At 48.9% G+C, this 25,916-nt stretch overlaps 2 protein-coding genes across 9 annotated transcripts in view; both read right to left on the bottom strand.

Annotated features, from left to right (window-relative positions):
* Position 1: 1 nt before the first annotated feature.
* SLC22A31 (solute carrier family 22 member 31) lies at positions 2 to 20,497 on the bottom strand. Of its 2 annotated transcripts, XM_077931585.1 has the most exons (11): positions 17,089 to 20,497; positions 13,943 to 14,088; positions 8,891 to 9,705; positions 8,220 to 8,323; positions 7,063 to 7,217; positions 6,680 to 6,848; positions 4,571 to 4,716; positions 3,204 to 3,312; positions 2,477 to 2,691; positions 1,801 to 1,912; positions 2 to 763 (listed from the first exon to the last, which is right to left on the bottom strand). In XM_077931585.1, exons 3-11 carry the CDS (start codon positions 9,248 to 9,250, stop codon positions 334 to 336), a joined length of 1,800 nt encoding a protein of 599 aa, XP_077787711.1. In that variant the 5' UTR covers positions 9,251 to 9,705; positions 13,943 to 14,088; positions 17,089 to 20,497; the 3' UTR covers positions 2 to 333. The 2 variants fall into 2 exon arrangements, with proteins under 2 accessions (XP_077787711.1, XP_077787712.1); XM_077931586.1 differs by lacking the exon at positions 17,089 to 20,497 and having other exon boundaries at positions 13,943 to 14,230.
* A 152-nt stretch (positions 20,498 to 20,649) lies between these two features.
* Positions 20,650 to 25,916, bottom strand: part of ANKRD11 (ankyrin repeat domain 11) — a 185,045-nt gene continuing 179,778 nt past the window's right edge. For all 7 annotated transcript variants that reach the window (XM_077931577.1, XM_077931582.1, XM_077931579.1 and 4 more), the window contains 2 exons: positions 24,717 to 24,809; positions 20,650 to 21,926 (listed from right to left, as the gene is read on the bottom strand). In XM_077931577.1, the coding sequence (XP_077787703.1) occupies positions 21,741 to 21,926; positions 24,717 to 24,809 (279 nt within the window). In that variant the 3' untranslated portion in view covers positions 20,650 to 21,740. The remainder of the gene's footprint in view (positions 21,927 to 24,716; positions 24,810 to 25,916) is intronic.

The raw sequence follows: 25,916 nt of genomic DNA, 5'->3' as shown, positions 1-25,916 counted from the left end.
CTACAAAGGTGTCACACAGTTTTTTATTAGAAGTGCTTGCGGGAACCAGAGCCTATAAGGCACTGATGGTAGGGCTGCAGTGGCTCTTTCCCTGCGAGACGGAGAGAGGAGAATCCAAAAAGCTGGCGCCCTCCAGGTGTTTTGGACTACAACTCCCATGCTAGCCCCAAACGTCTGGGGGGGCAAGAGGCAGATGATCCTGTGTGACGGCCAGTCGCCCTCTGTGCTCACAGCCTCACTCCAGTTTTTAGGAACGTGGTGCAGTCCTTCAACGGGGTGGCGGGGTTGACTTAAACACCCTCCTCGCTGCCCCAAGGCATGCAGTCCAGGCCACTACATCCCTTCCAGAGTGCTGTTGTGCCGGGAGCGCGCCGGGAGCAGCGGTCTTGTTTGCCCAGAGCTGGCTCCATGGTGGGAGCCCAGCATCTTCTTGGTGGCTGAGACGAGGCGGGCGTAGCTGTCGGGGTCGTAGGGGCCAGCTGTGGAGCGGGTGGAGAGCAGCGGCAGGTGGTCCTTGTGGCGCTGGCGCTGACTGGAGTGGAAGAGCGGGGGCCGGTGCTGACTCTCCCCGTCCTGCAGAGAGTCCGGAAGGGGCCTGCTGGTGCTCTCCGGGAGCAGCATGATGCTAAGCACCGACAGGATGGCGAAGGAGGCGAAGATCACATGGTGGAGGAAGAAGCCATGGCTGTTGTGGATCTCCATGAGTGGAGTGGTGGCCTGGCCCACCAAGCCAGCGGCCAGGATGAGGCCCAGCCCAGCACCCCTGCAGAAGAGAAAAGGGCAGCAGTGTTGGGAACAAGAAGTGCTGGGCAGGGTGAGGGGGGTAGAAGAGAGGAAGTCCGGCCTGGCTACATAAGGCACAAGCTCAGCAGCTAAGGAGAGAGTGGGGCTCCCCACAAGATTAACCCTGTGTGCCATGTCCCAAGGTCTTTCTCCCTCCCCCAAGCCCACTCCTCTTTTTTAAAAAAAAATGTAGTTTTTACTGAGGATTTTTTGTGTTACAAAACAGATGCCCACTCATTTTAATGGCTAGTGTGGCTATGTGAGAAACACACAAAGGAGCTGCCTTTGGCCAGGGCAGATCAGTGTCAAACTCTGGCTGGCAGCCTCTTCCCAGGGCTGGCCTCATGCCCAGGAAGGCTTTTACCAGGCCTGCAATCCAGTATCAGAGAATGATGACTGGAGCTTCAGGAGGGGGCCCACCCAGTGCTAGAGAGCAGCTGCTTTGCATCCAGAAGTTCCCACATTCCACCCCAATGACATCTTAATTAGAGAGCTGCCGGTATATCTTCCTATATACATAAAAATGTAATGTTGTCATCACGCTGCTCCTGTTGGGAGGATTTGCATGGTTGGCAAGCAAAGCAAGCAGGGGCGCGAGCCCCTTGAAACAACGCTCAGCCAGATGGACTAATGGTCAGACTCCGTAGAAGGCAGATTCCTGTATTTATATGACCTCCTGCATGCAAAGCAGATGCTCTACCACAGACCTACTTCTTCCCTAGTGGCAACCAGGCATTTAAATGTTCACAGGACCCATTATTTGGGTAGGACCTTTCATCTGGGTAGACCTGCGCAAATTGGGCCTCTCCTGTTCCTCCCATCCCAACCCCCAGCCGAGATAATGCAGCAGTCACCCTCCCACTCTGGGATCTGGGCCTGTCAGTCTATTATCATCCTCATCAGTATAATTACATTTCTATACCACCCTTCATCAGTGGAACACAGGACGGCTTACAGTATACAGTCTAGGCCTCATGTGCCTGCACAGCACATGCAGGGAGAGGAGAGACGCCTCACCTGACCACGGTGGGAAGCACCTCGCCGGCAAACAGGACGCTGAGAGCAGAAACAGCTTGTGACGCGAGGATCCCCAGGACAGAGAGCAGCACAATGAGCCAGGACATCAGGTCTAAGGGAGGAAGAATAGAGAGGCAGGCAGGCTAAGCAGGTCTGCCCAGCTGCTAACCAAAGTGGATGGCCCAGAGAGGCCTTCATAGAGCAAACCACAGCACAGGAGAGGAACCCATGGCAGTCCAAAACCACATTCCCTTCTGGGCTGCTTTCCAGGGTCCACATGCCAGTGCTGGGTGGGCCAGAGGGCCAGAGTAGGTGGAGTGACATACGCACATTTCCCCCTTTGGTGCAGTAGGCAGACTTCCCCACACACTTGCCACACCCCTCCAACCAGGCAAGCAAGAGGCCATGTCAGAGGTCAAAGAACTGTTCCAGCCAAGCAAACACACTGGGGAGCGGGGAGGGGTCAAAACAGGGCCAGGTACACAGGCTCGGAGGGACACAGCTCCCAAGGCTCCCAACCCCTGCCTTAGCAGGTAACTCACGCAAGTGCATGTGCACAGATGATGATGGCTCGTGGCTGCTAAACCCAGCCAGGAGAAGAGAGCCTGGGAGGGGTGGGGTGGGGGTCTCTTCTGGGAACTTGTGGTACACCTCCCCCATATCACTGTCTGCTTACACTGAGTCAAGGCCAGTAGCAGCAACGATGAAACGCCCGTCAGGATGGTGCTGAGCAGGAGGGCGGCGCGGCGTCCAAAGTGGTCCACGGTCAGGCACAGGAAGAGGAGCGCAACCGCCTCACTCGCCACCAGCAGGAAGTAGGGAAAGTAGAAGCCCGGTGCGTAAGAGGTCAGGTTGCGGGTGAAGCTGTGGCGGATCCCACTCCCAATGAACCTGGACGGTAGAGGAGACAGGAGGCGGGGGCAGAGAGATGATAAAATGCTCTGCAGTAACTCTAGGAGGATGGACCAGGGGTTAGAGTTTGACAGTGTGAGCAGGGATATGGGTCCGGTGGGTCAAATAAAGAGGGTGGCACATGGGCTGGAAGTTCCCCATCCCTGCCCAAGAGAAGCATTACTTGTGAGTAACTCAGGACAGATAGCAAAGAGGATCAATGTATAGGTCTGTGAAGAGGCCAACTGGATGCCCCGGGAAGCCTACTGGCAGCGGGGGGGGGGGGGGGAGGCAGCAGCCCTCTTCCCACTGTTGCTCACTAGCAATTGGTACAGTATGCAAAGGTAGGCTGCCTCTGGACGTGGAGGTTCCAGGAAGGCATCACAACTAATCGTCACTGCTGGGAGATTTCACCACCACAGCAACTTCAGAGTGGCTGCCGACACTTCCCAGCACAGCTCCCAGCTCCCACAACCAGTTCTCAAAGAACCCACAACACATCGGGCTCTTACGCAGTGAAACCCAGGATAAGGCTGTTCTTCCAAATGACCCGGGTGCGGAAGATCTTGCAGATGCTGTGGTACTGTGGCAGAGGGGCCCCTCCAGACAGGTTGTCCAGCTCTGGAGACGGAATTAAAAACATATTGTGAGACAACCAGCACCACTAATCCAGGAAACCTGCAGCATATATATTTTTTAACTAATTGACATGAAGAATATACATGCTGGCATTCAATTATACTCTCAGGGCAACTAACAGCAAAAAGTTAACACAATGAAATAATCTCTCAACAATGCAGGAAAAACCACAGACCAAACAGCAAATAAAAATGTCAGAAGAATGAATTAAGAAGTCTTGAGATTTATTTACATTTTCAAGGTCAGTGGCAGGTGCCTAAAGGGCAGCCAAGAATCCTTGGGTGTGCCAAAGCCAAAAAGGTCCTCTTCCATCATTTCACAGATGTATGTGTGGATCCTCTTTGCTATCTGTGCTGAGTTATTCACAAGTAATGCTTATCCTCTTGGGCAGGGATGGGGAACTTCTGGCCCATGTGCCAAATGTGGCCCAGGAGGCTGTTCCTGAGAAACCATCACCTACTTGCCCCACAACTGACATCATAGGACACCGCATATGCAACTTCCAAGGAACAAATGGGAGCTTAACAGGAGCTCCTGATTGTTCCTCTGCCGGAAGAAGGTGGGCTCCCACTAGCCATCAGTGCACCTTGTTCCTCAGCAGGAGAAAGCTTGCACTGAAACTGGTGCTAAAATGGGAAAGAAAGAAACTCGTTTTTTCACAGTGGCTTCAGTGGAAAGTGCTGCCTGCCCCTGGAGCAAGAGTACACCTTCAAAGAGAAGCCACTGTGATATCAGGTAACTGACAAACAGCCCTGCTTCCTGTAAAATTTGGCCTGAGAGGGCAGTTACAGGAATCTGGCCTGCTTGATGGGGTAAGGGGAAAGTTTCTCCAGCTGTGCTCTAGGCGATGTTGGACTCCCATCAGCCCCATCCAGCATGACTAACACTCACGGGGGATGGAAGTCTATCTTCACCTGGAAGGTGACAGGCTCCCCATCCCCTCCTCTAGGGGACCAAAAAACTCCACCCACATCAGAGAAACACATCCACCCATGTTGTGGCTTGCACACCTGCTTCTCTCACAGTGGGTCAAGAGGCATTAATCCCAAAAAGGCAATTGGTGCTTTTTCCAGCCTCCGATTGCATGAGGATGCTGTACCTTGCACCCAAAGTAACCTGGCAGGGCAGCCCCACCAACCTGAGCTCCAAATGAGCACCCAGCATCCCGTTGCTCCAAGACAGAAACTGATAAAGCAGCAAGGCTTAGAGTGAGGGCCAAGCCTAGCCCCTCAGACCTCACCTGCAAACAGGTGCTCCCAAGTGTAGGAGTCATCCTCCAGGCGGATTCCATTGCCCTCGGCTAAATCGCGCAGAACCTGCTTGCCTTCCTCAAGCTGCTGAGTGGCCAAGAGCCAGCGGCCCGACTCAGGGGAGAGGGCAGGACACCTGCTCCCAAAAAAGAAGAACAAGCACCGCTGGCATGACCAGTGGCATCCTGGCAGGCAGAGCTGGAGTGTAGCTGCTCCTTCATTCTGGACAGTGTATCCCCACATGGAGAGCAACTACCCAAAGCTTGCTTGATATTCTTGGGAAACCCAGTCTCTTGGCTACAGCCTACACAAACAGGAGTAACCACAACCACACTGTGCAAAAATGAACAAGGCAAAACTTTCAGGGGAGAAGAGGGAGGGAGAATACAACCAAAAGTTTATTAAAAATCTAAAACAGGTATTCTTATTCTTATTATTAAGAATTTTTTTGGGGGGGGTAAAGCTGATGGTTGTTATGTTCCCAAACATGAACCAATTCAGAAGATCTATGGGGGCAGGGAGCCTTGAGTGCATATGACACTGAAAACTCTCCTTAGGTGGTGTTTAAGGAAGTGTGGCTTGTGTGGTGAGATGGGGGCTTTTCAGAAGAACAGTCAACTTGCCACATCTCAAGTAGCGAGGAACAGCTGAACTGTGCAGCCTTTTGCTGCTAGGTCAGTGAGCCATACTGATGGCCTCTGCCCGCCAACCAGAAAGTGTTTTAAAATCCAGAAGGAAGAGAGGGAGGAAAGGGTGAGGGAGTCATTTGTATACATAACAGCAACTTGGGGTCTCCCCTTCTGGACATCCATTTTATTGGGTGTTCATGAGGATTTGTGCTCATCATGCTAACAGGACCATCACACCGGATCCCACACTCAATACTGTTTGTGCCTGAAGGTGTTTTGGAACAGTCACACTGCTTCATTTCCAAACAGTGCACAGCCCTGAAATGTTTTATACCGCAATCATTCTGGTTTAATTTTTTGCCCTGCTTTTGCTGCGCTATAGCCCCTCTGGAGAGCAATAATGTGGCAGCATTGGGGCAGGATGGCAGAGCAAACTTAAATAGAACAAACCTGCCACTGATGCACTACTATTATGTCAAAACATGTTGCAGAAGACACCCACAATAACACCTTTGTCTGGAGGGGCCCATACCCTCTCCTGGTTTCAAACTGGGGACACTGCCTTTGTGCAGTGCAGAGAGAAAGAAGGGGAAGTGTGCTTTTTAGTGCTTTCTTGTATGGATCCAGGGCCTCTCCCCTAAGTGTCCCAGCATGACTCTCCCTTTCCCTGCAATGTTTAAACATCCACTCCTTCCTCTGCAGTACACACCCCACATTGCTCAAGCCTAAAGGAAGCTGCTCCAAGTTGCAGATGGATCAAGTGTGTTCCCTCAGCCCTTGAACTGAAGGGCTCTGCCAAGGGGGTGCTCTAGTGAAGAGGGCTTGCTCAGCACCAAACACACTCAGGTGGTGACCTCTACAAGGCTGAGGAAGTGCCAAGTGGGCTGAGGCTTCAGAGTGGCTCACAGCAGAGTGGCTCACAGCAGCACCCTCTCCTGCCTGGAAGGGTTGCAAGGAAATCTTGCAAAGGAGGCAGTGTGTACGGAGCAGGAGTGGCCCTCGTAACTCTCCCCAGGCCACACCCCTCACTCGGTCAACTTCAGGTCCTGAGTGTTTTTTGCCTGGCTGGAATGTGCCCTTGAGCTCTGATAATGCCTCTTGCTTCCCTGGATGGAGGAAAGAGAGAGATGTTGGTGCCAAAACTGGTCTACTGGACAAAATGTGTGTTGCTCTGCCTGCCTTTGCCTCTGTCTAATGGAATGTGGCCCTCAGAAGGTTGCCTAGAAGATAATGTGGCCCTTGGACTGAAAAAGGTTCCCTACCCATATTTTAAGGCACCAGGAGAATTACAGGGAGTTCCCACCCTGGGAAGAGTTTTCTCAAAGTGCGGTGGGAGTGTGAGAACCACACTGATCTCCTCACTGACATGAGGTCCGCAATGCTTGTTGTGCCTCTCATTTCAAGGAGTCATGTGTCTCCATTGTAAGGCTTCCCACCCCCTTCGTATTCAGGGCTGAGAGGCAGACTTACCACCAGCAGGCAGCCAGCAGAGTGAGTCCCAGCACTATTGTCCCCTGGAGGAGCCGCCACTCCTTGCAAGCCACCGCCAGCCCTGGCAAGAGCAGCTCCCCAGCCACCCAGAAGAAACCAGCGCCCATGGTGACTGCCAGGCGGTGCGGAGGGTCACACAACTCCAGCCCTGGGGAGGAAAAGCCAGTGAGAAACACAAGAAATGGAGACAGGGGCAGAATGTACAGGAGAGGTGCACATGGCAGGCAGAGTTTGCTGGTAGCCTGGGAGACAAACAGGTCTCTGCTTTGGCAAAGATCCAGAATTCCCAACCCATTATATGAAAGCAGAAGCAACTGCAGAGGACCTAATAAGGATGTGGGGTAGCAAAGAGGGCAACTCACTTGCAACATAGAGGGAGAGGAAGGTGCCAGCCAGCAGTGCCCCAAAGAGCAGCCGGGTAAGTACAAGCATAACATAATTCACAGCCAGTGCCACGGCAATGCCCAGAGGGATGGACAGCATCAAGGAGGAGATGAAAGTGGCCCGGCGGCCAAACCTAGAAAATCAAAGGAGAGCAGTGAGTAAGGATACAAAGTTGGGGGGGGGGGTTCTACAGGAGAGCCAAAGGCCCATCTAGTCCAGCATCCTGCTCTCAGCCAGATGCCCCAGTACAAAGTCTACAGCTCTCACTGGCTGCATCTCTGCTCAAACACTCCAGCCCCCTGGGTAGAAGTGGCCAGTTCAGTTACCAGTCCGCGGGTGTGCAAGCAAGGGAGTCTGGCTTTTTTAACTTGGACTTTTTGAAAAAGTCCTTTGCAATAGCAATGTTATGAAGCAGTGGAACTCACTCCCACAGGACACAGCGAGGGCCACCAATATGAATGGCTTTTAAAGAAGATTGGATAAATCCATGGGCAATAAAGCTACCAGTGGCTACTAACCACGATGGCTGTGCTCTGCCTCCATGGCCAGAGGAAATAATGCTTCTCAATGCCAGTTGCTGGAAATTGCAGGAGGGGAGAGTGCTCTTGTTCTCAGGTCCTGTTTGAGGGTTTCTCACAAGCATCTGGGGGGCCACAGTGAAAACAGGATGCAGAACATGATGCATGCTGGACTGGACTCTAACCACTACACCACACTGGCTCTAATACCAAGTCAAGCTGTTTTGTTGCTCTTGACTATTAGCACTGACTCTGAGTGACAACACTCTCTCCAGGGTCTCAGGAAGAGAAGGATCTTCCCTGCCACTTGCCATTTTATCACCAAAACAAAAACAACTGGAACTGAACCTGGGCTCTACTCCATGCAAAACCCGTGCTCTACCACTGAGCATTACATTCACTTCCCTTGGGGATAAGAACATCCTGGTTCAACAAGACTGCAGAACCACAATACCATACAGTAGCTGTACACAAAGAGTGTATTGGGCTCGCTGGGACGCTAATTAAGAACATGGTAAAAAGCTTCCAGTCCTCACTGAGGATTCACAGCATGCAGGCAAGGCTTGCTACAAGCTCAAGCGAAGGCAAAGCAGCATTGTGATGGGGAAATATTTTACCTGTCACAGGCCGATCCAAAAGCCATGTAACCAATCAACCACCCCAGGAGGTGGGTGGTTTGCTCCAGGGGCACCTGCCAGTGGTTGGCACAGACCAAGTCCCACTAGAAGAAAAAGGGAGGAAACTTTTCAGAACCAGGAGGCTGGTGGTGTTGCCTGCCTTTAGGTCTTCTCATAGATACAGAGACACCAGAGGGACCACTTCCAGCTTTTGAGGCCCCCAGCCATAATAAAATTTAAAAATAATGGCGCACAAAAGCAAAATTATCTAAAAATCAGTTAACAACAAAAATCATCAAGCTGGTCTCTGACCATAATAAATTTCATGTTCAACAAAAATCATGCATTTTACCAAATGGCACCTCTTATTTGTTTAAATGCCTCCCTCACCCCCGCATAAAAACAAGCTGCAAAAATTATCAAATGCAGAAAAAGTAACAAGTTAATTTTAAACCTAAAAATCAAAATTAACCCTAAATTTGAGGCCTACTTTAATCTGGAGGCCCAAGCCAAGCTCCTCCCCGCTCTTTACAAAATGTGCAACAGCGAGAGGTTTTGCCTAGGTCAGAACCCACGGCGTCATTTGGGCAGGTGGACCTGGGTCTCCCTCTTCCGTCCCCTTCCCAGGGCCACTCTGCACATCCTCAGAGGCACCCTTCTGACCCACGGACCTGCGTCACGACGGTGGAGAGGAGGCCGGCCTCAGGCAGGACGTACTCCCAGCCGCGGGTGCAAGGGCCGGTCCCGTTGGGCTCGAGGCCGCCCCCGGGCGGCGGGTAGCGGTAGAGCAGGCAGTGGCTGCCGGGCGGGGTGGAGGCGTTGAGCAGCTCGGGCCCGCTGGCGTTGCGCAGCTCGGGCGGCAGCAGCGCCGGGTCCGGGCGGCAGCGGTGCTGCGGGGTGGCGGCCAGCAGGAGCCCCGCGGCCAGGCCGAGCGCCAGCGGCACGTTGGGCAGCCACGAGGCGGCAGCCAGGAGCCGGGCGCGCCGCCCGAAGCCGCCCACCTGCCGCAGCAGCTGCCCGTCGAAGTCCATGCGCCGCGGGCAGGACGGTCACCTGGAGCAAAAGAGCAGCGCCGCCTGGCTAGCTGGCTGGCTAGTTAGGCGGCCGCGGTGGGGCGGGTGCTTAAGGAGGCCGGCCGGAGGGAGCCGCCCCCTGGGAGCACGGAAGGAGGAAAGGACTGGGGAGCGCACGGCGAAGCAGCGACCCTCGACGGTCCTCGCCCCGGTGCCGCCGCTCGCTTCCTCCCTCTCGGCCTGACTGCGCCAAGAGAGCCGTCGAGGGAAAGCAGCCGGGATAAGGAGGGCTGCTTGCGGCTCCCGCTTTTTAGACGGCCCGCTCGCCGACGCAGACACAAGCCTTTCCTCCTCCTCAGCGCCGCCTACTGGTTCTCGTCCGCCCCGTCGCGTAAGGACACCAAGCAGGCGTACCGGTTGGATTCTTCAAAGGATTCCGGACACGTTTCCCTAAGATTTGCCTGTTGATTTACCTGAGAAAATAAGGTGGTGGGTTGGCAACATATATTCGCGTGATAGTAATAAAATTTCAAAGCGGTTTACAAAAAGGATAAAACAATAAAGTTATCAGTAAAAAAAAAAAATCCCAGTTAAAATTACTCTCTATATTATTCAAAAATAATTAAAATAAACGATAAACTAAAAACAAAAACAAAACAGAAAATTAAAGCACATTACAACATTCTGCATGTCTGGGTAGATTTGCCTAAGCAAAAATAGTTTAGCAGGTGCCCAAAAGAGTCATTGAAGACACCTGCCTGATTGTGATAGGCAGGGAGTTCCAAAGTGTGAGTGCTGTAGGCAAAATAAAAGCCTTTTCTCCCTTCAAAAGCAGGAGGGAGATTGAGGATCATTGCAGAAGTCCCACCCCCTTAGATCAAGAGCCTGGCTGGAGCAGACTTTTTGGGACGAGCCATCCAGCCCAGTACTGTGTCCTGGATCCTAGAAGGAGAAGCCAGGCAGATTCCTCTGCAAAGCTCACCCACCAGCCTTGCAAATTAGTGTGTGTGTGTGTGTGTGTGTGTGTCCCCAGCATTCTTCCTTTGGACATTGTGGAGGATAGAGTGGGCTGCATCTGATAAAACAGGCTGCAGTCCACTAAGCCAAAACAGGTAGCCTTTAAGGCAATTCCACAAGACTCTTTGTTGTCATTGATCCTGCGAGAGTAATGATAATACACTTTTTAAACCACCCTTCAACCAAGTTTCCTTGGGCACCACCAGCTTCTGACTCATATAGGGACCAAAGCTGCCTCTTGGCTGTGCTTCTGCCCTGAAGCTGGATTAGACCAAAGTCCCATCTAGCCCACCCCACCCCCCCCTGTTCTTCAGATGCCAACCAGATGCCCACAGGAAGCCTGCAAGCAGGGTGTGAGCACAAGGGATCTCCCTCCCTCCTGTGATTTTTAGCCACTAGCTTTCAGAAGCATCACTGTCTCCTACAGTGGATGTACAAGACAGCCTTGTCCTCCATGAATTTACCCAAGCCTTTTACAGCTATACTATCACTACAAACTGTAGGAGCCAGTTTGGCAGTTTAACTTCACTTTGTTAAGAAGTGCTTCCTTTTGTCTGCCCTGTATTTTCCTGCATTCAGCTCCCATGAGCACAGCCAAGGGGGAGCAGGGAGGAGCAGCTGGCCCCCACATCAATAAAAATAAATAAAAACATAGCTAACTAAGGTTCTGCTGCCCCCCAATGAGACCTGCACTCCCTAACAAAAGGCATGCCCCCCCCCAAAAAAATCCTGGCTACGCCCATGTCATCTTCATTGGGTGGCCTCTCCCACTACATTAAGGAAGACTCTGCAGGACCCAGGAAAGATGGTAGGAGGTCATACATAGGCCCTTTACCTGGACTGACGAGTGCACCATTTAGCTTGGTGTGCCCTTGTAATAAGAAACTAGAACAGACAGGTGCTGCAATTTGACCCAATATTCTTTCGCAAAGAGCCCCCTCCAAACCCAGGATCTGCACCCAAATGTAAACTCCAACCTGCTTACAGCTACTTCCTTTTGTTTTTAGGAAAATAGGAAGTTGTCTTATTATACCAAGTCAGGCCATCTAGCTCAGCACTGCTAACACATAGTGCCTCTCTTGTCTGTGTTCTGACAAGGCACATCCACAGTCTTGTCTGGAGACATCATGGATTGAACCTGGGACCTGCTCTGTGCAAAGCAGATGCTCAACCACTGAGCTACAACCCCTCCCTATTTCTAGTCTTTAAAAATCCCCATGCTTCCCCCCCAAAAAAAATATTAAATAGTGTTTTACATATTACTCCATAGCAGAACGAACTCCTGGTGGTAGAGCTTTGCAGTTGCCTTTTAGGGAAGTGAGGAGCGTCCTCCCCATCTGTTATTGCATAAAAACAGACACAGAGTTTGAAATCACTCCCCAGCCGCCTAACGTCCTAGAAACACCTTGCCTGAGAGTCACATGATCCCAGGGACTGGTCAGCTTTCCCTCCCTGGCTTCCTGCCTCTTAGACTCACCTTTCCCAAGGTGGGGGGGGGGGGAATGTCTCCATGTTGCAATGCAGATTTAAATGTTAATTCCTAAATGGTGATGGGGGGGCAGGGGCAGGGAGTGCACAGTCAAGAAGAGGCCTTGCTTTTAACTTTGCCCAGTGAGAAGGCTCAGAGACAGCAGCTGAGGTTGCACAGTTGGGACAGAGTGGCTGCTGATAAAAAGGCCTTTTGTTCTAAGGGCCCCTCCCTGTCTGTAAATGGAGCTCTTATCAATTTACTCATCTGGGCAGGGAGAGAGAATCTGGGGAAGAGGGAGGAAAGATTATTAGCACTCTAGCAGCTGAGACAGAGAAGGAGCAAGCACATTCCGGTCAAGCAGCTTTCTTTCGGCTACTACCTCTGAGTGATTGTATCCTATATCAGGTTTCAGCTTGCCAAGTGTGTTTGACAAGTGCTGCTGTGCTTGCTCCAAACAACCTCCACCCCTGCGAGAAGCTTGTCACTGCACCTCAACAGACTGGGGGACTGTGGGGCCGTCAGACTAGTCATGGTGAATCTTAACACAAGTATTGCAGGGCAAAGGCTGGTTCTGCCTACTGGGACACGTTGGCTGTATGCATACCATTCATTTAATGCTCATTCCCCCCTTACACACACACACACACAAAACAATCCCGGGAACAATTCCCAGCATCCTTAACAAACTGCAGTTCCCAGGATTCTTTTTTTGTGTGTATGTGTGGGAGCAGGGGCAGAGAATGTGCTTTAAATGTGTTCTGTGTTTTTTCAGCCTACGTTGAAGTTATCTCCCTCCAGCAAAACAACTACATTACTTCATGTCAGCGTTGTCTTTAAATATTCTGTCCCCCAGGTGATATCAGAATCTCACCCAGTGCTAAGACGTGTCCTGAAAATTGCTCTTTAAATCTCTGGACTGTTCAGCAATTTAACCCACTTCAAATTCTTGTTTGCAGAGGTGAATCAGGATGCTATTTCATCGCTCCAAAGTGCTCTGAGAGGACAAAACACAGCCAGCTTTTGTCTCACCAGCTGATTATTCCAGCAAAACAAATCTTTAGAACATGGCAAGCTGAGCTGTAGCAACAGATCCTGTGAAACTCCTGTCCATGTGGATCAAATCCCAGGGTTAACTGCAGGAAATAGCCTGCCATCATCAAAATAATTGTTGGCAGGGGTCGCCCTCAACTATGACTGTTCTGAGAACTCCTTTTAAAAATTATTTTTAAGGGAAGGGAACACTGCTCTATATTGAGTCAGCCTCTTGGGTCTATCTAGCCCTGTATTGTATACACCTGATCCAGCCCCCAAGCAATTTTTGCTTTCCCTCTCTGCAGTGGCGTAGCGTGGGGGGTGCAGGGGGGGGCCGGCCGCACCGGGCGAAACATCTGGGGTTAGGGCAAATCCACAGGTTAGGGGGCGCAAATCCACGGGTTAGGGGGCGAAAATTACTTGCCTTGCCCCAGGTGCTGACAACCCACGCTACGCCACTGCCTCTCTGCAAGACCTCTCCTTTGAGTGGCAGTGGAGAAGCACAGCACCTTGATGGGGATGCAAACTGTCACCTTCCTGGTCGTCAGGTTGATCATTTAACAAGGGAAGAGGGAGCAGCACCTGCTTGTGTGAGGCAGTGGGGTGTCCAACTTCTGCTGCAAGGATTCAGACAGGGGGATGCAAGAAACAGAGCGTCTCTGCCACCCTGAGCTCCTTGGAGGAAAAAAATGGAATATAAATGCAATAAATAAATAAATAATAGAGCACCCTGATCTAGATGGATCAATGATCTGTTACCAGGTGAGGCCGTTTCTTGTGTTTCCAGGTCTTGCAAAATTCAGAGTCCCTTGAGCCAGAAACACGCTTTCTTTCCAGTGAAGAAATGGAAACCTTGCAATGAGGAAGTGACAACTCTTTCACAATCTTTGCAGCAGAAGCCAAAGTGAGCCAACCTCACGATGCGTGACTAAAACAGCCCTCTGAGCATCTTAAGAGGAAGGATCGGCACAAAGGTGTTAAACAAAGTGTCCCATTCCATTCTCACCCTGGTAATTAATATTTCCAGAATAGCAAGACCCTGTCCACACACAGTATGCAGAAAAGACGGCATATTTTCTCCAGATCCCCAGCTGATCCCAAGGGGGCTAGAAGTAGCTTTTAATTGTTAAGCCACCTTGGTCACTTTACATGGAAAAGCAGAGTCTAAATGTAATAAAACAGTAGGTTACCTCTGCTGCAGCTGCTGCTAATCTTCTCTGCTCCCTGCCATGACCTCCCTGCAAGCTGTGGCTGTGCTTTGACAAGCAGCTGGGATTTCAGCCCTTTTGATTAGCCTCTGTCTGGTGAGCAAGTTTCAGCAAATTGCTGGTGACACCTAGTGGTGGAAGACAAAAGTTCACTGTGCACCTGTTTGTATATATAGCAAACTTCACTAGCCTGTCTTCCACCAGTCCCAGCTAGCCCAAAACATCTGGAAGCCACAAAGCTGATGCTGTCAGGGACTCTGGGAACTCTCACCTTGCACTCTTTATTGCTGTGCATGGCTGTCTCCTATTTATGCCTCCAACTCTGCAAATTGCCAATAAAAGAATGCCAATTTGAGGGGAGTCTTTGGCCCGACCCAGCAGGGTTCTTCTTATGTTCATAGGCATAGCCTGGAGTGAAGCTATAACTCAGCAGCAGAATATGTGGCTTGGACTGAAGAGGTTCCAGCTTCAATCACAGCACATCCCGGTTTATTAGTCATTCATTTATTCAATTTATTCCTTCCTCCCAAAGGAGCCCAGGGTGGCAAAAAAAGTGATAAAACAACAAAATCACCATAAGCATGCCCGTGAGTCAAGAAACAATGCTGGAATAGATGGTCCAACTCAGCATAAGACAGGCTTGTAAATGTTCATCTCCCTCTCCCCAGACCTCATCTTTATTTTATTGCATCTACATTCCACCTTCCCTCCAAGCTCCAGGTGGCATATGAGGGTTTCCCTTTTCCCCATTTTATCCTCACAACAACGCTGTGAGGTAGGTTAGGCTGAGCAGCAGCAACTGGTCCAAGGTCGCACAGTGAGCTTCGGGGCTGTTTGGGAATTTTGTACCCTATTCATGCCTCTTTCCCAAGATATGCTCACTGGGGTTGGAATTGCATCACTTTGGTGATTCTGTATGGGAGGGACGGGCAACCTGCAGTCAAATGTTGATGCATTTCAGCTGCCAATTATCCCAAACTTATTGACCATGGTGGTCACAGCTGCCAAGAGTTGCTGTTCTCCATCCCTACTGGACAGCACCTAATGGCAGTGGCACTAGATACACAGAGCAGTTGTAGTGAATGCACGCACACATGCACACACACAGAGTGGTGGTGAACACACTATCCCTGCCCTCCCTCATACAATTTGGCATTTGTCAAGACAAGCTTCATGGAAGAGCCTCACCAAAACATGAAGGAAAACACCTGTGGGATGCTAACATGCCTGGCCTTGTAGTATTGTAGAGAGAGAATACGGCACATGTATTTGTGTGTGTAAACCAGGTGTGGGTAACCCTTTGAGTGTCTAGATCAGGGGTCAGCAAACTTTTTCAGCAGGGGGGCAGTCCACTGTCCCTCAGACATTGTGGGGGGGGGGGCAGACTCTATTTTGAAAAAAAATATGAAGGAATTGCTATGCCCCACAAATAACCCAGAGATGCATTTTAATCAAAAGCACACATTCTACTCATGTAAAAATACTAGGCAGGCCCCACAAATAACCCAAGGGTGCATTTTAAATAAAAGGACACATTCTACTCATGTAAAAACATGCTGATTCCCGGACCGTCCACGGGCCAGATTTAGAAGGTGATTAGGCCGGATCCGGCCCCCGGGCCTTAGTTTGCCTACCCATGGTCTAGATGTTGAACTACAAATCCCATCAGCCGCAACAAGCCTGGTCAATGGCTATGAATAATAAGAGCTGCGGCTCAGCATCTCAAGGGCCAAAAATTCACCACACCTGGTGAAGGGAAAGAAGAGGGGTTATTTACAAGATCTGTTGATGCTGTGTGTTAGAAAATGGATTCTTCTGTGTGGGTGCAGTCTATTCCTTCATGACCTTTGCATGGGACCTGTGCTTGTGTGGAGAGATGTTGCAAAATGCTAGAGGTAGAAAGTAGCAACAGATGCTCCCAGCTCTCCCTTAAGGGAAGAACTTAGCTCTTTTGGCGTGTTATGGCCACTCAGAGCATTTTATCCAATGCCTAATCCCAGTTCAGTCCTCACAGTTCCTTTGAATTAAGAGGAGGGGCCACTAAGTGAACCAAAAAAAGGGGTGCTCCAGGTGATGTACACCTGGATCCCAACCCCCATTTTTTGGTTTTAGAAGCTAAGCAGAGAAGCCAGCATTAAGACCTTGAAAGGTGAGTGAGTCAGGCCAGCCACGTCTGGTGTCTTCATGGCTGAAGCTTGCATTTTTCAATAAAAGCTTGTGGTATAGATCTGGCATTGCTCTATTCTTGAAAACACACAAGGCGGCAGCATATATCCAAGGCTGTGCATTTAATGTGGTATAAAAGGGGCAGGGGGAAGAACAGAGTTGGATCCAGACTAAGCTAGTTATGCTTTAAAGGTAAAGGTACCCCTGCCCGTACGGGCCAGTCTTGCCAGACTCTGGGGTTGTGCGCCCATCTCACTCAAGAGGCCGGGGGCCAGCGCTGTCCGGAGACACTTCCGGGTCACGTGGCCAGCGTGACATCGCTGCTCTGGCGAGCCAGAGCCGCACATGGAAACGCCGTTTACCTTCCCGCTAGAAAGCGGTCCCTATTTATCTACTTGCACCCAGGGGTGCTTTCGAACTGCTAGGTTGGCAGGCGCTGGGACCGAGCAACGGGAGCGCACCCCGCCGCGGGGATTCGAACCGCCGACCTTTCGATCGGCAAGCCCTAGGCGCTGAGGCTTTTACCCACAGCGCCACCCGCGTCCCTAGTTATGCTTTAGTCCCAATGAAATCAAGTGGCAAGTTAGTTGTCTAACTTTGGTTTCAGTGGGGCGAAGTATGGATTAAACCCACATAATTTGCATAAACACAAAAGGCAGGAAGGAAATTGTTCAGGTCAAGATTGATGGACATACTGGATGTGATGAGCCTGTCCTGCAGCTGGGGCTACACTAAAGGGCAAAGGAAACTGCATTTTACAGTCAGATACCTGATCCTACTAGCACAGTAATCTACACCGATTGGCAGCAGCTCTCCAGGGTTGCAGGCAGGAATATTTCACAGTCTTGCCTGGGGAATGAGCCTGGGATCTTCTGCAGTGCAGAGCAACTAGTGCAAGAGAATCCCAGCTGCCCACCCAAATACCCTTGGTATCTGCTAGAATGACACAGGTGAGATTTTACCTTGCCTGCCCAAGATGGTATGTTGTAGGAGGGAGAGTTGAATCTTGGGGATCTGGGTTCAAACCTCACTCCAGACATGGACTGATTCTATCCCTGTCTGTATCTGTAAAAACAGACATGCATGAGGACTTAGTAGTACAAGAGTATGTGGAACACTTTGCCCAAAAAGTCTGGATCAGTCATCGCCAACTTGGTGCCCTCCAAGTGTTCTGGAATGCAATTCCTATCAGTCCCAACTCCCAGGGATGATGGGGATTGTAGTCCAAAACATCTGGCAGGCACCAGGTTGGTAAAGACTGAAGCCTGGGTACACAAAGAAGATGGTGTTCACCTCTTAAACTGGAAGCAACACTAATACCTCGGCAAAGCTGGAGAAATTAAGAGCCCAGTTGTTGTTTTTTTATAAAAATTTATTTATGAACATTATCTCTTGAGGGACAACAGTATCTCTGCGCTTCTCTCTGTACATGCAACTGTAGAAAATAACATCTGTATTCGCTTTGTCTCTTTCCGCAGGAAGTTGTACAGCTAAAGGACAGTTGTGTGGTGGCAGAACAGGGGCCTCGGCAGCACCAGCACCACCAAACAATATGTACACAAACTACATTGTAAAAAAAGAGTAAAGTACATTGTTACATTACAGACAACGCACCCCGCCGCTGTTTTAAACCCCACATTCTACGCAAGTCACACTAGTACAAATAGAAGGTTGTGAATTGACCTGTGAGAGTTATTTACATGTATATACACTGTCTGGTAGAAGCCTTTTAACAAGGAGGGGAATTTACACTGAAGTCCAAATCAACAGAGTGCATGTGTCGAAGGGTGTTATGCTCGTGCTAGTATCCTGGTCTTAAAACTGAGGATTTTAGAAAGTCTTTCCATTCACGGATATAAAAAATAATAATGGGAGGGGGGATGTCAGGGCCTACACTGTGACTGTGTGGTTATAAAGGAAGTTTCTGAACAGGGCAGACTACCTAAAACAGCCATTCCTTTCCTTAGCCACCCTGGCTGTGAATGGAGAACAGTACAGTGCTTTAAAGTTGTTCCTGTGGAAACGCAGGGTAAAAGCAACCGGCGTTTCTTCCAGGGCACAGAATGTTCGCTCTCAAGGCTCTAAAGCGTTGGAACACAAACATTTACAGGCAATGTGTCTCTTGCACACAGACACCCACCATGAAGGACCCAAACAGTCCAGTAAGCAGCACAAAAGCAGTTTGCTAGGGTGAGAGGAAAGTAGCTAGAGGTAGGCATGAAAAACCTGTGTGTGAAGGATGGGCATATGGGAGCCAATCAGCAAGGGAGACGTATGTGGCTGAGGTGGCATTGGCAGGGCATGCCATCTTTGGGAAGTCAAGTCATTACCCCATCAATGTTAGAGGCTGCTCTCAAAGCCACAGAATTCTGACCAATGAATGGTGAGTGAGAAGGCCATTTGGAAGACCTCCTTGCTTAGGGTAAGGGAATCACTAGGTTAGCAAATGTCTTCCACAGCACCTGCCACAACTACTGCCATGCCTTTAAAGCAGCAACAAACAATTCAGAGGAGGCAACTGTCGTGATACTTTTAAAATATCATATGCACGTGAAAGTAAAATATAAAATAGTCTTCCTGGCCTGTTCTGTGTATAGGTTTTGGGTTTTAGTTCTTTTTTTAAATGCCAAACTGGCATCTATCTGCTAGATGGTTTTTCCCTCCAAAAGGTTTAAAGGAAGATGGGTTCTCCTCCACTAAACTGTATTTCAAAAGGAACCTTTGCTGCTAAGGCATGATGTAGGACTGATGGCTTGTTAGCTGCCTGCCTCCCCCTTCCCTGCAGTCTTCTAAAATGGTTCACAGATTATCAAGCTGCCACCCCACCCAATGACTCAAAGTAGAGAGAGAAGCAGTGCCAAAGGAACACCTGGCCTGATACAAATCATTTTTAAAAAATTTGGGAGGAGTGGGAGGAACTCCTACCAAAGTGGGTCAGCCAAAGCAGAGGAGGGCAGACTGACCAGGCACTGAAGAGAATGGCTTTTAACATCAACAAGCACTTTGCTTCCTCTCACATAGTCACCAGGGGCGAGTGTTTGCACACCTAAGAATGTGTAACAAGGACTGGGCATGATCAAGCAACCCACATTGCAACACTCTTGCTGCCTGCCTTAGCTAGGGGATTTACACTAATGGAAAACTGGGGAGCAATGGGTTCTCTTCAATCACAGAAGATGAAAGAAGCAAGGTCTCTCAGAAAATGTCACACACCAGCCAGAAAGTGGGCCTAGAGCTCAACTCAGCTAAACCAAAAGACAAATGAAATGATGCTCTCTGCTAACACAGGAACCACACAATGCAAGGCATCCCCCCCCCCCTGCAACACAACATGCACTTTTCCTGAATGGTGAGGATTTGGGAACAAGACCTTAAGCTACAGAACCACAAATTCCTCAGCCTGCCTCCACAAAAAATTCCCTCTGGGGGAATATAATCTTTGCTTCTCTAAGCCATCCTCTTGCCCAGAATGTGATTGACTAGTGGCTACACATCTGGAAGGGGCTACATAGTGTGCCACAGATGCTCAACATGATTTTCTGCAACTGTCCAGAGTACAGAGCCAAGGCAACATCAGAAGGCAACTATGGAATAGGAAACAACACAAGCCCACATAACACCTTCTGACGCAGTTCAGGAGAAGGGGGTGTATTTTTAGTTCTGTTAGCTCAACTCAGGAATACTCTGGCCTCATCTTGTGCTCCAAGGCAAGAGTGGCAGAGCCCAAACTATCAAACTGCAAACCACACTTCAGCCTGCTGACCACCAAATTAGCAAGCAATCCAGCAGGCTTACACTAACAATGGGGGAGCCACGTCAGGACAAGGAGAATGTCTGCACTTGAACTTCCCTAATTTGAAGTTCTGGCATATTATCAGCAACTTGTACCCTGAGAAATGTTGGGTCAGAAACCTCTTCAGCGAAGAGGAAGAGATGTTGGGGCTTACAGGGCCCCTTGCTTTGCACGTTTGCCTTCTCAAACAGCATTTGAGGCTGGGGGCTGCTTCCAAACACATCCTTCTGAAGCACCTGTGTCCTTTTGTCACAGCTTCAGGCTTTGGTTTGAGAAATGGCTTCGGCTGCTCTCTCTCCCTCTCATCCACTCCCCACCCTCCCCAGCCCACAGGGGCCCTGGTTCACTCCATCCTGTTATGAGGAGGCAGGACTCTCACAAGTCTGAATGTGCAAGGGCCTGCCTGAGATCTCATCCCTTTAGACCCTTCCAAGGCAACCCTGTTTAAATATGTTATGTAGCTGCAGATTCTGCACAGACAATGGGTCTTTGCTCAAAATTCAAAACTGGGAAGGAAAGAAACCGGATGAGCGTAAAAACATGAGCATTTGGCATGCTCTGCTCTTGCCTGTTTTGCAGGCCACCTGTTCCACAGGATCAACAAGGCCACATCCCTCACCCCTCTGGCCTCTGTATTGGTGTGTGTTGCTTTTCCCTTCCCTGGGGGTGAGCAGTGGGAAAGGGGTGGTGGTGGGAGGGTGCTGCCTAGGGTGAACTATACATACAAAGGTAATTTTAATTAATTTATTTATTTCTTTACACATGACTGAAAGTGATGTTACAGTACATAAGTTATTTACAACTGTGCAGTAATGTGTTGCAAAATAAATTATCTAGAAGGCAGCAAAAGTACATTGTTAATGAATATAAAAACTGTACAGCTTTTATGGGATACAATTTATCTTTATACGAGTATTGGCTCTTGTAGTGTTTTATCTTTTTTTTCAAGTTATGTTCTCTGAAAGAGAAACAAAATGCCCAAGATTAAAGGAAAAATATATATATTTATATATATTTATATATATATATATATAAACCATACGGATTTTACTCCATTTAAAAACTGAATTGCAAAGTCCTTGCTCTGCGCCACTTATTGTACAGGGTCAGGTGGCTGCTGCCTCCCCATGGTTTTGAAGGATACCTGGAGCATGTCCTGGGTCTCGAGTCCAGTGGCCTGGCCCTTGTCTGTGCCACCTCCAGGGCCTGGCTGAGTGCTCTCTTCTTCTTTTTTTATCAACTTATTTTACTGTAGCCTGGATGCAAGAAGAAACCAAAGAACTCTCCCACCCCTCCCCAGAACCCACCTACCCCCACAGTTTTGCCCTGCAGTTTATCTGAGGAAAGATCCACCCACGGGCAAATGGGGGGTGGGAGGAATCAAAGCGCTTGAAACAACTGCTGTGATTGTGAGTGTGTCAACGGCCCTGGTCACCTCCCTTCCCTGTTTGGCAGCCGATGCAGCACAGAGGGGGGTGTCTCAGGGTTTCTCTTGCTCCCTGCTTCCATCGGTCTCTCTCCTTCCTCCCTCCAGTCTGGTAAGATGCTGCCGTGCGCAAGCTGCCTGCCTTCCGACACAGCAACCGGTGTGAAAGGAGCTGCCTGCACCTCACCTTCCCCTGCTCCTGCTGCCTGGTGCGCAGGGAGACAGTGTGAAGAAAGTGCCATTGATTTTCTCATTGATTTTTTTTCCTGCTTCCTCCTTGTCTGACTTGGGATTCATCAGCAAGCGGTTGGGGTGTGTGTGAGCGCCTGCACCCATCCTCAGGGGGCACCCACCCATGCCAGTTTGCAGTGAGAATGTCTCCAGGCTTGGTACTGTCATGCCGGCAAGAGCACAAAGTCATCGTTCACGTCCACCATTGGCACGTAGAACGAGGGCACCTCGTTCACACAGAGCGATTTGTGCCCAGCAGGGTCCAGCTCCTGCACTTTCAGCTGCCACTCCATTCGCTGCACTGCATTTAAGGCCGCTGCTTCATGTTGCTGTCGCATCAACAGGCACGTCTGGACCAGAAAAGAAAACCAAACACAATTAGGTGGGGGTGGAGCATTTGAAATGCTGATGTTAGCCTGGGAACAGCCCAGGACCAATAGAGCAGGGATAGCCAATCGAGGGCCCTCCAGATGATGTTGAACTACACCTCCCATCAGTCCCAGTCAAAATGTTCATGGGTTAGGAGTGGTGGGAGGTGTAGTTCAGCAACATACTGAGGTCACCATGTTGGCTATTCCTGTGGACTGTCCTCTTGTTAGAGATCTTCTGGGGCCCCAATTTCTGTTTTTATCTATCTGTTGTTGAAGATGTTTCCATCTCACTAAGGTTTGAGCATTTAATTATTCGGCTGTTAATTCCTGCTTTTCTGACTGCTACTTTTTACTGTTTTATTCATCAGTGTTTTGTTGTAAGTTGTGCTTTTCTATTGTTTCATTTTATTCTTGTAAAAGCAGAATGTTAACCATAAATAGGATCCAAAGGCCAAGGAGCTCATTTCAGAGAGAAACTAGGTCCTCAGATAGTAGCTGCTGTGTGAGGAGATTCTAAGCAGGTAATATAATCTCTCTTCTTGGGCCAATTAAGGATGAAATAAGGAAAGGGCCAGGGATAAGGCATTCAGTCAATTTTTTAAAGTAATGCAGCAGGTTATTAAATTTTAATTGTTAATGCAAGTACTTATAAAAGACAGCAGGCAGCAAACATCAACTCAGAAGACACATACATTCTTCTCTCACACACAGAAGGGGATGTCTCATCACAGATGGTGCCTGCTGTGCTGAGTGTGTGCTTCCTCCAAAAACAAGGAAAGAATGCTGCTTTCTTCAAAACTATGAAGTATATATGCAGGTTTAATTTATTAGAATGTCTTTTTTAAATCAGGCAAGAGCCTTGACAAATTTTCAAGTTCTGAAGAAAGGGAGAAGGCAGCAAAAAGTAAGTGGCTGGTGATGGAGAACACACGCTTGGGTACAACTGACTGAAAACATTTACATTACTGATAAACAGGCAATGAGGCATTAGCAAACCTGGGAAATGAACTAAAGAAAAGCAAATGTTTTTGAGTTTCATGAACAGACTGTTATCAGAAATGTAAACATTTTCAGTCACTTATAACCTAGTACGTTTTCTGTACATTTCAAAGTCTAATGGAAAAAGCAGCTGACTGTATGGGAGGGAATCAAAGGAGGAGTTGTGCCATTTGCAACTGGACCTGCTTTTTGCGATGCTTACTTGAAAGGCTGGGAGCAGGGAACATGAACTCTGGTGTGCCCTCTCCCCCAGAATTGATACCGTTGGGGTTGTGCATGTCAGGCACCAAGAAAGAGGCCTCCTGACTCAGAGAAGGTGGACGATGAGCAGCTAAGCGACCTTGGCAACCCCAACAGAATAGTTTAAGGGAGAAGATAGGATGGGAGCAAAGGAATTGACAGTGAAGAGCCAGCTGAAACACCACCAGATGAGAGGGGCATTTGGAGCAACGGGCCTTGTGAGCCTGCTCTGCAATGGAAACAAACACAATAAATAGGGGATAAGTATGCTCAGTCTACCTGGAGTAAGGCACAGTGAAATGTGGACTTATTGTAAGGGTAACCTCAAATGTTACCAGTTCTCGGGAGTGGGAGTGATGCAGAGGCACAACCTCCAAACCATGAAATAGAGGCAAACCTCAAAAGATGTTGAAGAAGAAAGCATTCTGACTGTCAGATGTGAATCATAATGTATTTCAAGTGTACCCACTCTTTCTTCATCTGTGGCAGTAATACCTTCTTTATTTCTTGGATGAAAAGTATCTTTGCATTTTGGAACAGCACATGAAAGCTCTGCTTGGAAAATATGGAAACCTTGAGTGCATCATACTTTTTCCGACACGGAAGGGCCCAAAGGTTGTTACCACAGCTCCACTGGCTACTGGTCTGTTTTTGGGCACAATTCAAAGTGCTAGTTATGACCTATAAAGCTCTGAAAGGATTAGGTCCAGGCTATTTGAAAGGCCATATTCTCCTATACAAACCTGCTGGGGCTCTGAGAGGCCCTTTTCTCAGTCTGCCACCCTCATAGGCACACTTGGTGGGGATGTGGGAGAGAGCCTTCTTGGTGGCTGCATCCAGACTTTGGAACTCCTGTCCTGGAGCAATTAGACTGGCTCCCTCCTTGTTGTCCTTCTGCTGGCAGGTAAATACCTTTTTATTCCAACAGGCTTTTAGGAACTGACTGTTTTTAAGGAAAGCGCTGGTGCTGTTATGTTTTTATTGTTGTTATTTGTATTTTTAATAAATCTTTTTATATATTGTCTTAATTCTATTTGTGTTTAATACTTAAGTTTTCCCATTTTATCTGTAAGCTGCCTACAGTCCCAGTCAGGGTAAAATGTGGGATGTAAATAAATAAATAAACACCTGAAGCTGCCTTAATTTTTTCCTGCATTGTTGGGGGTTGGAATAGATAAGCTTTTGGGTCCTTTCTAACTCCACAATCCTCTAATTCCAGCAGATGCCAGCTGGTTTGTGTCCAAGTTAACCATGCTCAACACTCACAGCACCTTCAACTGGGAAGCATCAGATGCACTGTGGAGATGTTCTGTGAAGACAATTATTATTGCCCCACCCCCACTCTTCTGGACAGATATCACTCCACATTTCAGGCTAGAGGGCCTACTTCCCAAGCAGGCAACAGCAAGTGGTAAGAACCACCTTGCTTCAGAAGAAGTCTCTATTTCCAACCCTCTCTACTAAAATGCAAGTGGGGGGGGGGATCCCCCATAGACCTGGTGCTGCCAATGCTTTGGCTTTACTGCTCACCTTCATCCGGTCATACTTGTCATCCACATCCTGTAACCACGAAATGAACTGGCGAGCATTGAAACGATCTCTGACGGATTTATTTTCATCTCCCTGAGACATAGAATGAAGGGGAGTTTAGGAGAGGCAAACAAAGACCAAAATAAGTTCTGAGCTTGTTTTCTCTTCCCTCCCCCCCCCCCCCCGCTCTCTCTCGCACACAAATATGACTCACTACAGAAGAGTCTAAAGCATGCAGGTGGAGGGCCTTCTACTTTTGCAATATTTAAGGAGTACACCACACCATTCAGCTGGTCCTTTCAAAGAGGATCTCCCTTGGATCTTTCAAACTGGGATAATCAATGTGATGCCCTCCAGGTGTTTCTGGACTACAAATCCCATCATGCCTGACCATACTGGGTGGGGTTTATGGGAGTTATAGTCCAACAATATCCAAAGGGCACCATATTGACAACCATTGTTTTAAACAAAACCCTCACCCCTCCAGCCATGTGGCACCAAGCATCTTCCTTTCTTAGTGCATGTATTGGGAACTGCTGAGCTCTAAATCAGATGAAAAAGATCAATACGATGGAGAGCTAATAAATTTCCCTTATCCCGCCTAGTGCATGGGGACCGACGTCTGCAATGCAGCACTTGCTTCCCACTGAAATGACAGCTTTATGGCAAGCAAGCAAAGCAGCTGCAAAGCACGTGGCCAGTAGGAGGTGCTGGTGTCATTGCTCTGTTCAGCTGCAGCCACTTGTAAATTCTTTTCTTGCTGCAAAGCAACACAGGGTGCTCAAGTCTGACTCATTTACAGCTCCAGATCTTTGGTATTTGCTGGTACTAAAATTATTTTGGGGTTGGGAAGAAAATGCAGGTGGAGAACAGAGCTTCAGTTTCCACAATCCCAGAGTTGCCCAGCATTTCTTTTTTTAATGTAAAAGTTCTGAAGCAACATTATTAGCTTAATGAAAAGATGCCATAAGGAATTACAAAAGCAAACACCCTGTGGATAATTTAGCATTGCTCACCAGGAGATACCTGCTCGTTCTCGTTCTCTCTCTCTCTCTCTCTCTCACTCTCTCTCTCTCTCTCACACACACACACACACTTTTGAATAATTATTCGATCCAGCCAAAGCTACAAAAAGTGCAGATTCTTTTGGGCACAGGCCCAATGCACGAGTGATGAAGTCAGAGCCACCTTGGTGAGAAA

The sequence above is a fragment of the Podarcis muralis genome, chromosome 7 (assembly GCF_964188315.1).
Source record: "Podarcis muralis chromosome 7, rPodMur119.hap1.1, whole genome shotgun sequence".
Lineage (NCBI taxonomy): Eukaryota > Metazoa > Chordata > Lepidosauria > Squamata > Lacertidae > Podarcis > Podarcis muralis.
Note: the sequence above shows the minus strand (reverse complement) of the source record. Positions and strands in the feature narration are given on the sequence as shown.